The 16,156-nt window shown below is 39.7% G+C and overlaps 1 protein-coding gene across 2 annotated transcripts in view; it reads right to left on the bottom strand.

Moving 5' to 3' along the window:
- The window catches only part of LOC130918832 (glypican-5-like), a 79,325-nt gene that overhangs the window by 57,391 nt on the left and 5,778 nt on the right, over positions 1-16,156 (bottom strand). For both annotated transcript variants that reach the window (XM_057840939.1, XM_057840938.1), the window contains one exon: positions 5,398-5,559. In XM_057840939.1, coding sequence (XP_057696922.1) covers positions 5,398-5,559 — 162 coding nt within the window. The remainder of the gene's footprint in view (positions 1-5,397; positions 5,560-16,156) is intronic.

A 16,156-nucleotide genomic window follows, 5' to 3' on the forward strand; every position in this document is an offset into this window, starting at 1 on the left:
CAGCCGTTTTGTAGAGAAAAATGTGCCAAGATTAGACCTGATTGATGTGCCAGACTGATCTGAAGCTACAGGAAGTGTCTGGTTGAAGTTATTGCTGCCAAAGGGGGGGGGGGGGGCACAAAATATTAAATGTGATGTTCACTTACTTATTTTTCCCCTTCCTGTCATTGTTTGCATACTATCCTCAATAAAATATGAAAACCTATAAATGTTTGGGTGGTTTTTGTTCAAGCAGACACTGTGTTTTTCATCTGTGTGATTTTGTCAAAAATCAGATCACATTTGATGATGATTTTATGCAGAGATGTGAGAAATTCCAAAAGGTTCAGATAGTTTTTCATACCACAGTATATTAATTCAAATAAAACTAAGTCTGAATATGTCAGGATCAAACACTCTTAAGTACTGGGTGTGAACGTCTTGCCTTTTAGATTTGCATGCCCATGTCCTGGCAATGGCTACTCAAAAACAAACAGCATCAAGTGACAAGGCTAAAACTCCTTGGTTCATGTGACCTTCTCTCCAGTTGAGGTGATTGGATGACAGCTGTGATGTGGGGAATAGGGCAATGGGATCTTATAGTGCTAGATGAAATATGCAGACAGCATATTTACAAGCACACACACAAATACCAACACACACCAGGGAAGTGGACAGGGTGTAAAACAGAGCCTGACGACAACCACTCTCTGGACATGTCTCAGTTACTTAGTGGTCTATAATGAAGGTGTTTAGGAGAGGGATCCTTTGAGAGTCAGCTAATCTGTTGAAGAAAATCAGGGTCGCTCACCATCAGTTCAATCCATTAGGGCGACAATTTTGATTGATCTTGATTGACCAAGTATGTTAGAAACACACATGAAATTTGTCTCCAGTATGCAGAGACACTCCAGTATTACAACAATTAAGCCTCCAAGACAAAAGTGCATTTAGGACAACGCACATACAGTCAGAACAAAAAGGCATTTAGCCATGTTAATAAAATGAATCATATTTCAAAGCCTATATTTCAAAGCAAACATTAAATATTGTATTAAATTTTATAATTAGGTTAGAGTACTTACACACCCCTTGTCTAAAGCAGACATGGTCAAATAGCGGCCCGTTTGGCTTCACAGTATAATATATAATACAATATTTGTGATAAAGGGACAGATCGTGGAATTTAAATTTATTTCCAGCTGTCCAATTCAATACTAAGGCCACGTTGAGACGACAATGATCTTACGCGATAACGCAAAACTGGCTCACACACAACTATGAGAAATTAGACATACTCTAGTTCAAAACCCCGGAGTCAGGATTAGTGATGAGACAGCATAGAATAGGATGCCAACATACTCACACTCACAAGGGATTCACACAATTAATGGGTTCCAGACCACATGGCTGATTTGTGTACACATCACCCCTCCCAATCACTTATCTCTCAGACCCCCCCCCCTTTCATTGGTTATCAGGCCCCCCACATGGTGTCAACCGGAATTACAACTAGCTAACGATAGCACCAACATATTCATATTTAGTTAGTGTAGGCGTTCAATGTATTTCTTGTTGTTGTTTGTGCTTCTGTCTCTCTCCTTCTTTTCTTCTGTTCCCCCAAAACCCCTACCTGTTTGCTGCTTTCTCCGAATAAACAAGGTAAAAATAAATTTAAAAAAATAACACAAAAGTGGCATTTTGCCATTATTTTAATCACGCGTTTACACGACTATCATGTATGGGGAAAACTCTGTGTAATTGAAAGCGAAAAAGTGCATGAAAACTCCAATTCACCAATGTAGTATGCATTGCCAATGTGTTGGTGGCAGCACCACCAAAACCTGATTCTTCCGTGTAAACCTTCCCTCAGCTATTTCCTCTTTTGTCTGGTCAAATAACAACTTGGCGAAGCGCATAAACCAGAGTAATTTTTGTGTGGACTGACGAGGAGGTTGAGCTGTTGCTCAACGTATCTAAAACTGACATCAAAAGTATCTTCACCCCCTTCACTGGCAAATATATTGGCGCATTATCGCCACCTACTCTTTGGAGTACAGAAGACAGTTGTCACCCCAAACCTACTTTTACATTGTCAACAGTTTAGTCGACGAAGACATGGGGGAATGTTTTCAAGAATTCCACTCTTGAAGGCGTATTCAAATTTTGTTTTTGCATTGTTACCAGCGTTGCCATTGTCGCATAAACGGAGCTTGATTGAATGTTGTTATCTACGCTGTTTGTTAATATCTTCCAATTATCTTTGTTTGCCGACCTTCTCTGCAAATGAGCAGATCTGAAATGGTAATAATAAGCAAGGGCGTAAGTTTGGTCTCAACATTGATAGGGATGATATAACAGCATAACCTGCATGTACACTTTTTGCTGGGGACGAGACATTAATAAGACCAAACAGATTCGCTAAATGGGGTCAGGGCTACATTTCTCATGAATGTAAACCTTATTAATTAATTGATAGGCTAAATCATCAATGCGAAATACATCTGTATTGACTTATACTAACTTTCATATGTATTGGTTTTGGTGATTCACTGTTCCGTTCAAACCTTTGTTTTAAAAAACTACTAAAACAGTTTGAAAACTTCCAGAATAAATGTGTGGATTTAATTAGCAAATTTATATTTCAGTGTCGGAACATAATTCAAATTTAAATTAAAATAATAAATACGAACTTGTTAATAATCTCTTAACTATCCAGGAATGCAAAAAAATAAACATTTGTCTTAAGACCACTCAACATTGTTGAGAAATTAATACAACGTATATATTGTATAACCTATAAATATATAAATTAAATATAACAGGAAAAAAACTCTTAGTTTAGGAATAACAAAAATAAATAAAAATTCAGCCTTCCTTCAGGTAAGACACTACTGATTTTGTCCACAAACACAGCCAAACTCAACAAAAGAATGAAAGCTCCTTTGGGCTGCTTTAAAACCACATAAATCAAATAAAGATTAAAGTTGGGGGGGAGATAGGGATAATCCTCAGTTCACTACATTTCTCACCGTTTAATTAACGTTAACAGTACAAAATACATACAGGAGGATACTTCTCTCTAAGCAGCTTCCTACTCAAGTTTTGCAGGTTAGCAAATTCACACAGTTTAATGTTATGCTAACAATGATACAGGTCGGACTTTCAGTAGCAAAATTAGTGGTGTTTTCGCCACCTTCACAACATTAACGTCTTTTTACATTAAATACAGTGGCTGCAAGTGCTGCTGACCGGAAAAAAAAAAAAAAAACTTGTAATATCCCTCTTCTTCGAAGGTGGTAGAGGATTTGGCATGGGGCTGGGGCTGTGAGTGTGTGTGTGGGTGTCAAGCCGGCCAATCATAGGTCCATTTGAGGGGAAAAAATGGACTGGGACACTCAGCAGTGAAAAGGGGTAAATGTAAGTTTGAACATAATGAAAATAAGTCACTTAATAATGGTAGGGTCAATTCTATCCTTACAACATATGGGGAGACAATGTAAATTACCTATATAACTGAAGTCATTATATAATGCAAATAAGGTTGCTTAAAAGTTGGTGGGGACAATTTAAGCATCCTAAAAAGTTGGTAGTGTTATGTCCCTACCGTTCCTATGCAAACCTACGCCCTTGGTATTAAGGTAAATAACCCTTCCTGCTTTATACCAGACCATTTATCTCAGCTCTCAGGCTCCAGCTTCATAAGCAACGCAGTTGCACTCAAGTAATAACACCACGTTTTGATTTTTTTTCATCAGCACAAGTGTCGTTGTACCTATTTGGGAATTTGAAAGTCCGTTCTGCACAAAAGTGGGCGTATCTGCGTGCCAAGAGTGTGTCCAGAAGGCTCCACCAGGTGGATTGTCATTTCAGAGGCAGTTTTAAACAGGCCTGGCTCGCATGTAGCTTTTTGCCAAGTGTCATGTTTATGTTGAATTTTATGTTTGTCAAGATTACACTTTACACAACAAACTAATTTCACACAACAAACATTGCATGCATGTTTACTTCTCAAATAGGGTACTGGTCTGGTTAGTCCCTGCCCCAGGTTGTCAGGCAACCAGAAAAAAAAAACCCAGAAAGGATAACACAGGCAACTCAGAAACACTCGGCATTACATTGTCGGAAGCCAAGATCATCAGTGAAGGTTTCGGGGTGCGAGTGTAACGAGTCATCGTTTTTTTTGTTTGTTTGTTTTTTTTCTCTAAGGCTCATGTCTCGAATTTGTCTCATCAAAGTCTCAGATATAACTCATTCTCGTCTCCTTCAAAGAAAACAAGACTAAATAAGACAATTATGTCTGACCATTTTCGATCGCTAGTGTAGTTATCAAAAATGTTTGAATACCAGGCAAGCAGGCAAGAAAAAACAAGACACCTAATATGTTCTATATCTGTTCGGGTCTCGTCAACTCCAACCCTCTAAAATTGTGTGCACCCTATGCGTATCTCTCTCTTTCACAAACATACACACACACTTACTGGTGAATAGAGCTGAGAGACATGTGGACAAGAAGAGTATTCTCCCTCCTATTCAAAGAAAGCCGTTAGAGACCGGCTGTTGCCCGTGACAACAACACTTTGGTAGGGATACGTACTGAATGTAAACATTCTTCGGCTCTCGCACTCTCATTGGTCACAAACAAAACCCGATTATCACAGCCTCAGATGCGGATTGGCACAGAAAGCGAAGAGAAAGATAGTAACAAAGTTTTCCACTTCCATTCTCTATGAGAGTTTGCCTACTCATAGACCATCGGACATCAGTTGTTTGTTTGGCTAGCCACTGTGGTGCCTCACTAAATAAACTGGCCTCACACCATAAACCTGACACAAACTAGCTATTTCATGATAGACACACAAAGTGGGAATGACATAGGGTCCTCTAAGCACTTGACAGAATTGTTTAAGCACTAAAATCCCCAATCACTTGACACATTATTTATGCTTGTCAACTATCATCACTTTAACCCAAAATATGTTTAAGTGCATTCAAATTATTAAAAAAAACAAATGAAAATTGAAAGAACTGTTTATTTATTGTAAATGTTTTCTCTATTCATCATAGTATAGTCCTTAGCATGTTTGCCTCACATTTCTAAGCCTGGTTGTTCAAATTTCAGCTGTGACCTTCCATGCGCAGTTAGAATTTGTCCCTGTGCTTGCCTAGGTATGCTGCATTCCGACCACAATGCCACAATATACATGAAATTGAAAACTCCTGTCAGTTGATGTAATTATGAATCGTTATTTGTATATATTTGTACACTGATTGGCTGGTAACCAGTCCAGCGTCTATCCTGCATCAGCTGGGAAAGGCTCTAACTCATCCTTGGAGTACAGAAGACAAGTGCCACAGTACAGAAATTGATGGATATTTTGTTTTACATATTAGTCACTGTTTCAAACTTTTTCTCACCTTGGTAGGCTTTGCTGTGTCCAGCAATAAGGTACTTGAGCTCAAAGCTGAAGGATCGCATCTTCTGCTGAGTCTCGCTACGAACCGCAGCCATGTAACTGTCCTCCATCTTACTGGTGCAGCACCCTGGCCCAGAGTGGACACACACTCGAAGAGAGTCATCTAAGAGGATGAGGAAACAAATTTAGAATTTTTGTTTTTTTCTTCTTCTTACAACGAGGTTGTTATACAAGAAGGCAAAGGCCCATGGGGGATAAATGTGTGTGGTGTTTTTATTCTTCTAAGTACAGAATAGTGCCAAGCTGCAGATCATCATCCTAAAAAATGTGTGATTTCAACTGATAACTTCAGCTTTTATTCTGTATAAATGCATGTTAGGTTTGAAATTGTCATTTGTGATTTTTGTTGTTATTTTTTGCTAGAAAAGAGAAGACTGAAATGTTTTTCAAAGATTTTTCCATGTACCGTATTTTCAAGACTATTAAGGGTTTTGGGACATTTGGCAGTTATTTCTACTATATACTATATTTTGTTATCAAAAAATATTTTAAAAATATATCATAGACTTAATAATTTTATTGACTGGTCAGATTCTACCTTCACTGAGCCACGCCTTCAAGTAGGCGGCCATCCCAAAATCCACTTCAGTTATTCGCAGTCGGTCGCAGCAACACATGCAGCGATCCAACGCCAGATTTAGGTTGAAACAGTACGAAAGCTGTACCGCATACAAACAGGAAGGGTTGTCTCAGGAGTGATTTGTTCAAGAATTCAAGGTCATTATTATAGTTTTTGTCTTTTCACAAGAATTTTCAATGTAAAAAGCTCCTTGTTGTAAGGCTGCCGCCACATTGCCTAACAGATTAGCATCATTCTTCGACATATTTACGTAAAATAAATGCTAACTGCCTGTTTTTTTTTTTTTTTGCTCTTTTAACAAAGAATGGAGACTCTTTTATGTCCATATCTATAAAGAATTCTGGGATTTAAGCATTTATTCACAAGAATTTTCACCGGAAAAGCTATGTTTACATAAGGTGGCCACGAAATTTGCTGACTAGCATAATAGTTCGCAATTTTTATTTAAAATGAATGCTAACGGCACATTTTTTAGGGCCCGAGCACTAAGCGTGCGAAGGCCCTATTGTTTTGCAAAGGATTTTTTTTTTTTTTTTCATGGCAAATGAAAACGGCAAATTTGGAGGCCTGAACATGCACGAAAAGTCACCAAAATTTGCACCTACGTGCGGAAAATTGTAAATTTCGATAATTTTACAACGTTGAAAAAAAATGTAACAAAATAGCTCAGTGGCGCCCCCTTGAAATTTTAAAATTGGCCTAAAACATTAGGGTCTGTCAGCGTAGAGCAATGAAATTTGGGGAGTCGACCAAAACCGCTCCAAAAAGCATTGGCACCCATATTCCAAACCCAACAGGAAATCGGTTATTTTGGATCAAATATGACATTTTTATCGATTTACAGGGTGCACATTTGAGGCCTTTCCGCCGAGGGAGTTAGTTGGATCATCTTCAAAATTGGTGAGACTGTTCAGGAGACATATGAAATCTTAAGTTTTTAAAATGGTGCGTTTTCATTCACGGGTCTGACCTGGGCGTAGTGCCAAAGGCGGCCATTTTTTCGGCAAAATGACAAATTCAGTAAATGACTAAAAGTTCCTTGACACAACGTTCAATCTTTTTCATATCTGGCATGTATGTGCGGTATCCCACCCTTAACACGAGTGCATTGAAATATTACCCATTAGGCCTAGCGCCCCCTAGTGAGAACAGGAAATGCCTTTTTTTACGAGACAGGTTCCTTCTCCAAGGGAAAAAAATCTGTTGACCTCAAACCTGCATCAGGGGAGCCTTAAGACCTGTGTTCAGGTGCCTGATGAAAAATATTGAGGTTTCGTTGAAGCGGAGGGGTCCAAACATGAAAGTGAAAATAACCGTCAACAATTTGTCTCCAAAATACTTTGAACAGTCATAACTCGGCAGATATACAACATATCTGCGCCAAACTTTCCGTGCTTGTTGAGAGTCATACCCTGAAGGGTCTTGTAGGGGTCATTTGCATCAACTCTACAGTGCCAACTAGTGGCGACAGAAAGGAGTTTTAAAAAAGGCCTTTCCTATTGGGTTTTTTCAACGTAGAGCAATGAAATTTGGGGAGCCCATACGTTATGCAAAACTGCTCCAAAAAGTCTCTTGCACCCATTTTCCAAATCCAACAGAAAATCGGGTATTTTGGATCGAATGTGAAATTTTTATCCATTTGTAGTATAGTTTACATTTGGAGGCCTGAACATGCACGAAAACCAAATTTTGCACATACATGCGGCTTTGCGTGGATTTCGATAATGTTGCGACGTTACAAAAAAATGTAACAAAATGGCTCAGTGGCGCCCCCTTGAATTTTTCAAAAAGGCGTTTCCGATTAGGTTTTTTAAACGTAGAGCAATGAAATTTGGGGAGTCGATACCATGTGCAAAACTGCTCCAAAAAGTCTCTTGAACCCATATTCCAAACCCAACCGGAAATTGGGTACTTTGGATCGGATGTTAAATTTTTATCAATTAACAGGGTGCACATTTGAGACCTTGTCACAGAAGGAGTTAGTTGGATCATCTTCAAAATTCGTGAGACTATTCAGGAGACATAGGAGATCTAAAATTTTCAAAATGGTGTGTTTTCATTCATGTGTCTGACCTGGGCGTGGTGCCAAAGTCGGCCATTTTTTCGGCAAAATGACAAATTCGGTAAAAGACTAATAGCTCCTTGACACAACGTTCAATCTTTTTCATATCTGGCATGTATTTGCGGGATCCCACCTTTAACACGAGTGCATTGAAACATTACCCATTAGGCCTAGCGCCCCCTATTGGGAACAGGAAATGTCTTTTTTTACTAAACAGGCTCCTCCTCCAAGGAAAAAAAATATATTCACCTGAAACCTGCATCAGGGGAGCCATAAGACATGTGTTCAGGTGCCTAATGAAAAATACTGAGGTTTGGTTGAAGCAGAAGAGTCCAAAAGGAGAAGTGAAAATGACTGAAGCCATTTCGTCCCACCACAAGTTTTAAACAGTCATAACTTCTATAACATATCTGCACCAAACATCTCGTGCTTGTTGAGTCATACTCTGAAGGGTCCTGTAGGGGTCATTTGCATCAACCCTACAGCGCCAACTAGTGGCAATAGAAAGTCAGTCGTTTTTCCAATACATGTCCAGTTCTTTTCAGGTTGGTCATTGTAGTTTCAAGACCTTTTGAAATACTTATTTTGCGGCCCATGCCCACATGTCTCTGTCTTTTGCCGTGACAACCCTTTATTCGATCCTTTTTTGTAGAACTCTCTCCAATAGGGGTTTTTATCTCTTAGGTGTGTGAATGTAAATGGGCGACTTTCGAGCATGTTAGGTTCCAATGCAATGATTAGAGAGGACGATCTGCCACCACCCTGACCTGCACACTGTCCGAGTTGCGTGACGTCCGAGTTGCGCTAGATTGCGAGGGCCCGTTCAGTCCTGCTTGCAGGCCTAGTTTGTTTTTGTTTGTTTTTTTGCTTTTAACCACGAATCGAGACTGTTTTACATCCATATCTATAAAGAATTCAGGGATTTAAGCATTTATTCACAGGAATTTTTACTGGAAAAGCTCTGTTTACATAAGGCGGCCGCTACATTTGCTTACTGACTAGGATCATAGTCCGCAATATTTACGCAAACGCCACTTTTTTTTGTTTTGTTTTTTTATGCGTTTAACCATGACTCGAGACTGTTTTGTGTCCATATCTATAAAGAATTCAGGGATCCAAGCATTAATTCACAAGAATTTTCAACGAAAAAAGCGCTTTGTCTGTGATTCCACTCGGTTAGCTTTGACGCCAACAATGCAGGCCCTCTATTAATCGACCCCGCACCCCGTGTTCCGCCAATATATTATGAAGTCTATGAATATATTTAAAAAATAATAAATAAAACATTTCAAAAGTAAAAAAGGAATTCATAAATTCCTTCCATTGTACTGTATTATTCGGACTATAAGTCGCACCCGAGTATAAGTTGGACCAGCTAAAAAATGCACACTCAAGAGAGGGGGGGGGCATGAGTCACACTGTAGTATAAGTCGCATTTTGAGGAGTAATTTTTATAAACCAAGAACAAACCGTTTACATTGAAATAATATTGAAATGGAGGACAACAGGCTAAATAGGCAGCTGTTAACAATATTAAGTTTTTGGGTAACGATAGCCTAACATACACAACAATAACAGGCTATCAGCGATCAAAGTGTGTGTGTGTGGGGGGGGGGGGGGGGGGGGTCGGACGCCCAGCCAAGCTGAAAAAAGTGCAACTTAAAATCCGTAAAATTCAGTATTTTCCTAATAAATCTTTAACTTCTGATTAATTCCTTTACTTTTACTACCATTTCTCAAGTAGGATTTTTTTTATTTCGTTTATTAACAGCACGGAGCACAGCGTGGTTAGCATTAAGGGTTCAATCCCGGGCTCCGGCCTTCCTGTGTGGAGTTGCATGTTCTTCCCGTGCTTGAGTGGGTTTTTTCCGGGTACTCCAGTTTCCCCTCAAATCCCAAAAACATGCATTGTAGGATGATCGAACACTCTAAATAGTCCCTAGGTATGAGTGTGTGCACAGATGGTTGTTCGTCTCCTTGTGCCCTGCGATTGGCTGGCAACCAATTCAGGGTTAACCCCATCTAATGCCCACAGTTAGCTGGGATTGGCTCCAGCATCCCCGTGACCCTCGAGAGGATAAGCGGCTCGGAAAATGAATGAATGAATGATCAATATTTTTTGCTACAGCTACAATGGTTGACATGTTTTACCTCTTGAAAAAGTGACATAGCAAACTGTTTATGGAGAAATGAACACCAGTCTCCACTATAAATTAAAATAATAATGCACTGTGAACATGACAATTATTCGGTCGTATGGCGTTAGAGCTGTAACGGGAAAAAAAACATTTAATCGGGTATGCATTCGTTAAGGCAGGAAATACAAACGTATTGATAGCAGACTCCTCAAGCGATACAAAGCCCGCCAGTAATCCTGAGATACATTTATTGTCGATCTGTGCACTGTCTGTTGTCTGACTCACATAGGGCCTGCATTCATTTTTTTCACCACGTACTGAGGTTTCCTCTCACATTCCAAAACATGCATTATAGGTTGGCGGAACAGTCCCGACCATCCATAGGTGTAAATGTGAGCGTAAATGGTTGTTTCTGTGCCCTGTGATTGGCTGGGAACCAATTCAGGGTGTACTCCGCCTCCTGCTCATTGTCAGCTGGGAAAGGCTCCAGTAACCCTGCAACCATTGTGAGGATAAGCAGTATGGATAATGAATGAATGTAATCCATCATTCTATGATCTTCCGCTTCTGTGGGGTCAGGTCACGGGGGTGGCAACCTAAGCAGAAAATCACAAACTTCCCTCTCTTCAGTTACTTTGTCTAGCTTTTCTAAGGAGGTATGTGGTTGATCTCACTCCAGTATATACCTATATTTTTCTGACTATAAGTCGCAGTTTTTTTTATAGTTTGGCTGGGGATGCGACTTATACTCAGGAGCGACTTATGTGTGAAATTATTAACACATTAAAATACCATTTCACATGTTATTTTGGTGTTTTGGAGTTGTGTGGATGTTTGAATGATGTGCTAATGCTAGCGAACGCATGCTAACCGTTTGTGTCATTGCTGTAATAGCAACTAATTATCATTTATTTAGGTTGATGCGAACCTGTTTGGTATCGAGGGCGAAATTGATTTGTATTATTTCTATTTTTAGTTTCACTCTTCAAATGATGGTTTCATAACGACGGCCAAAATAAAGTCAGCAAATTATACGGACATCCAGCATCGTCATTTGGGAGTTTAGCTCGCTGTATAGCCAGGACCGAGCCGTAGCGTCCTGGTGAGGAAAGTATATTCGCATTTCGTTGTTCATGCATCATGTAACATTATCATACTGTACACTTATTCATCATGTTGTTCTCTATTGTATTTTTTATTAAACTGAATTTCAATGTGAAGTTCTATGTGTTGGATTTTATCAAGTAAATTTCCCCCAAATATGTGACTTATACTCCGGTGCGACTTATATATGTTTTTTTCCTCTTCGTTGGGCATTTTATGGCTGGTGCGACTTATACTCATGCATGACTTGTAGTCCGAAAATACGGTAATATGATCCCAAAATTGTTTGTTCACTCTTATTTGCAGTTAGGGGAATTCTCCACATGATCAAGATTGAGATCTGTGTGTGATATGGGCAACAGGTGTGTATATAAATCATATTTATAAAGAGGTTTGTGCGTTGGGTAATTTTGATGGTTTTCACCATTGAAAACTAAAGAGCACCATCAGGTTAAAATAAGGTACAGTATAGTGATGGAATTGGAAACATTATTGAAAGAAACAAACAAACATAATTATTTACTAAGTCATAGAAAACAAATTGGTTGCTCAAAAGATGTAGGGGAGGTCAGCAACTGCAAGAAAGTTTATCTGATTTCGTATGAATTAATAATTCAACTATCTGATCAAAATTGAGACAGCATATCTGAAAACTGTTCAAGCAGAGGCCAGCACTAATTATCACTGTGTGCTGAAATGACCCAGACGCAAGACAATGAAGAGTTGAATGGAGTTTGTTCATGCAAAAGTCCTTCTGTTAATGATGCAAAGTCAACCCAAAGATCATTAAGAAAAAGCAAAGATTGATTGCTGAATAGATGTGATGTCGCAATCATTTTTGTTTCCGGGATTTCTCAAATTTAAATCGTGCTACACTGGAACCCCTGTGCATGCCTGTTTATACCAGCTATGCTATTTAAATGAAAATTAGCCTTTGCAGTTTTTTGAACCCTCACTGGAAACAAATCCGATTTACTGCCGATTTGTAAAACTCTGACACTGAATGTATTGCCCTCCCTTAATCCAAGGTTCAACTTCCCAACGAACCTTTTTCTCCAGAATCCCTGAATAGACCTTGTCAGAGAAGCTTAAGGGTGTGATACCATTGTAACTGGAAAACATACCCCGATCCCCTTTTTATCCTTAGACCAAGACAGAGGCACTGTTATATGTCCATGCAATGTCGCAGAAATTTGTCAACAGGCCACCAATATCCAGAGCCTCTGGGAAGTTCAGAGAGATTTCCTCCACCTCCGAGGCCCAGACACAGAGCTCTTTTTAACCATCTTAGAAACCTGGGCCCCATTACACAGATACGCCTACCTCAGTCTCTTTAGAACAGTGGTTCTTAACCTGGGTTTGATCGAACCCCTGGGGTTTGGCCAGTAAGTCTCAGGGGTTTTGGCAAAGGTAAAGAAAAACTGATCCCTATTTTCGTATGCTGATTAAACCTAGGCCAAATAGTTTTTAGACCAGGTTTAGGACTAGTTTGCTCCCAATATAAAGGCTTAAGGCTGAGTTATACTTCTGCGGCAGACCTACGCCGTCAAGGCAGACCCGATTTACGACCCTGCGCTGCAGCCTGACGTGTAGCTCCACAAAATTCTGATTACGCGTCGCGTCAACGCGTGGTGACGTGACGCAAATGGACTGTGATTGGTCTCAGCGCAAAATCACCGCCATTTACAAACATTCTTGCGCTAACGACCAACTCCGCAACAGTCTTCTGCGTCGCCTGCGCCTCAACATTTGTATGATCAACATTTGTTGTTCAATGTTGATGAACTGAAGATCCACAATGAAGTTTTCCATCTCCGTTGGCATTGTTGTGTAATCAGAAGAAAACAAGAGGAAGTTGACATGAGTCCCCCAAAACCGTTGCCTGGCACAGCCAGACTATTCTCCCTGTATTTTTCAAACACTGTGAGAAATAGTCTGGGACCCAGCCCATTAACGGCCTCTCGAGCAAGGTACAAAATCAACCGTTTAATCAGATTCGTTTATTTGCATGACGTGTTCTTAACGAGTAACGTCACTCTTGCGCGCCGAAAGTCGTCTCTCCCTACAACAACACAGATGGCGAACGAGAGAGCCGAGAATATGTTCCAATCCGCGGTAAAACCAGTTTTAAATTACCAAAAACACATCGAAACAAGTCATTGACAACAGTCAACATGGCTCGCGCTACCCATGTTGAATAAACTTCTCCATTCTCCGCTCACGCTAATTACTTGTCGCTTTAACAACGTCACGTCTGCCCGTCGCTGATTGGTCCACTCCGCTGTCTGTTTGCTGTGGCTTGCTCCGCCCTCGGAATTTGATCCGCCGGACGGTCGCCAGACTCAATCGCTGGAACAGCGGTGAGTCTGGTATATAAGGCAACCAAAACCGTACAAACACAACGCCACACCCCTCTAGTGGCTTGGCGGTGAATTACAGAGCAACGCGTTCCCTTGCTGCAGAACTATGGAATGCTCATTGACGCCGTATTCGCTACGTCGTCACCGCAAAGCAGAAGCATAACTCAGGCTTCAATTCCATTTCATTTAACTGCTAGTCCTCGATCTGATGGGAGAAGGAACTGGTTTGCTCAGTAGAAGGTTTACTCGTACATGGTACGACCTATGGCAAAACAGACCAATGGGCAATGTGGTCTCAAATTTTGACCTGCTTATAAAACATGCTGTCAAAATAAGAAGAATTTTGAACAGGAATTTGCTCAATTATTAGCTTGCTAGCTCAGACATATCAGTTTTGAATTGAAAGAAAATTGCTTTCTTATCTAATTTAGACGGGTTCGGTGAATGCACGTGTGAAACTCGTGGGGTTGGGTACCTTTAGCAAGGTTAAGAATAGGGTTGCCACCTGTCCCTTAAAATAAGGAACAATCCGAAATTGGGAATTAAATGTTGCGTTCTGTATTGAACTAATACAGAATATAAATGAATAGATACATTTCTATGCATTTTAGGAGTTTTTGGGATATCCCTTTGCCTGTAAAAGCTTTGGGCGCGAAGGGGGGTTCCCATATTTCTTATTTCTGAAAGGTGGCAACCCTAGTTAAGAACCACCACTTTAGAACCTGCGTCGTCAAGGAACAGGTGCATGTAACCAAATTGTACAGACCAGTAGGCAATGTGTATCCCGACACTTCCTTAACACCTCTTCCCCAGGACAACTCCAAAATGGAATGGAACCTCACTCCTCTTAAGTGATAGTTGTGTGTCGAGGTAATTCCAACCATAGCTGCTCGAAACCACTCAACTCCAACTGAGGCTCCTTACCTGCCAGACATCTAAGGGTACCAAGAGTTGCCTAGCAGCAACATTGCACCTGACTCCACTTGCCCCTCCCACGGGTGGTTAGCCATGGGAAGGGACCACATTTTTTTCTCCAAGCTGTACCACAAGTACAGGCCTGGAGACCGGAAGTAACAAAATAAAAGCTGGAGCACACATAATACTCTTTAAATAGTTTCTCCTAAATATGTATTTTACCTTTATATTGTTATTATCACAATGACTCATGTCCAAGAGCAGACTGCCACCGTTGAGTAGGTTTTATTCATTTTCAAGCAACGTAAACAGACAGTCTGAGCTGCTCCACCAGCTTTTATTTTGTTACTTGTTACTTTTGTTTTGTAACGAATTTGCATATTAAGCTAAATATTTAGTTCCGACCATTTCCTGATTCAAGATTTAAATTAAATATTTAGTTCTGGATTTAAACAATCAGGTCCAAAACTTGTTTTTTAAAAATAAATATTTAAGTTGCTAAATAATGTAAGTGTGCAAAAAAGTGACTCTAAAAATTTCACACCATTTTAAACAATGTGTGGCGCTAAATGTGAGAAAATGTTGTCGTAATTTTGAGCATGTGCTGCTTTACAAACGGTGCCCCATAGAAGTACAGCATTTAAGTTCTTTAATTCCTCTTTATCGTTGGCTCATTGCTCCTTATTATAGAGTTAATTAAAATAGTTTGCTGTCATATCAAAAACAATATCTAAGGGAATTACAGTACATGCACATGACAACATGACCTGTCCAAAATTCTAAAATGAGCCTGCTGGGACCCATTGGAATATTGTACATGCATCACATGCATTACATATTAAAGTGACATCTAGCTGTTGTTAACACAATCACATTTCTGCATATGGATTCAGCCTCCTTTTCGGGATGCACATTCATGACCCAATTCCTACGTGAAGACCGAAGGTAAAGGTATTGTTAGCATGGTCTTAAATTAGTTACATTCAATGGAGGTCTACAGAGTACAGTAAATAAGCTATGTACTCAAATGTGATGGTAACAGAACTTTTGGATATGTCTGAATATGCATCCATTTGCGTGATTTGTGGATTGTGTGTGTGTGGGGGGGCATGTGTTTGCATGAGTGTCAAGCAGCTGACTAAGATCAAAGAAGAGTGAGATGAGTGGAAAGGACTTTATGACAATGTATGACCTGACACACGTAAACTATACAACCCTCCCTCCACCCACACACATTCATATATCACACATATAATATCCTGATTAAGAAATTGATTTTTATGAGAAAAAAAATGCAAAGCTCTTGGATTTTGAAAACAACCACTTTTAACACCACCCCAGTTATGTATGCTTTCTTTGCATCCAAGGTTGATTTTTATTATTTTTCAACAGATAAAGTCTCTCACTCTGAAATGTTAGCCTACTGCATGAGCAGTGATGATATCGTAAAATATGAAATTTTGCCTTAAGTTGCAAAAGTTAACGGTCAAACTGTTGCAAAAGAAAATGAATGGTTAACATTTGAAAAGCTAATACAATTT

Source organism: Corythoichthys intestinalis, chromosome 7 (genome assembly GCF_030265065.1).
Source record: "Corythoichthys intestinalis isolate RoL2023-P3 chromosome 7, ASM3026506v1, whole genome shotgun sequence".
Lineage (NCBI taxonomy): Eukaryota > Metazoa > Chordata > Actinopteri > Syngnathiformes > Syngnathidae > Corythoichthys > Corythoichthys intestinalis.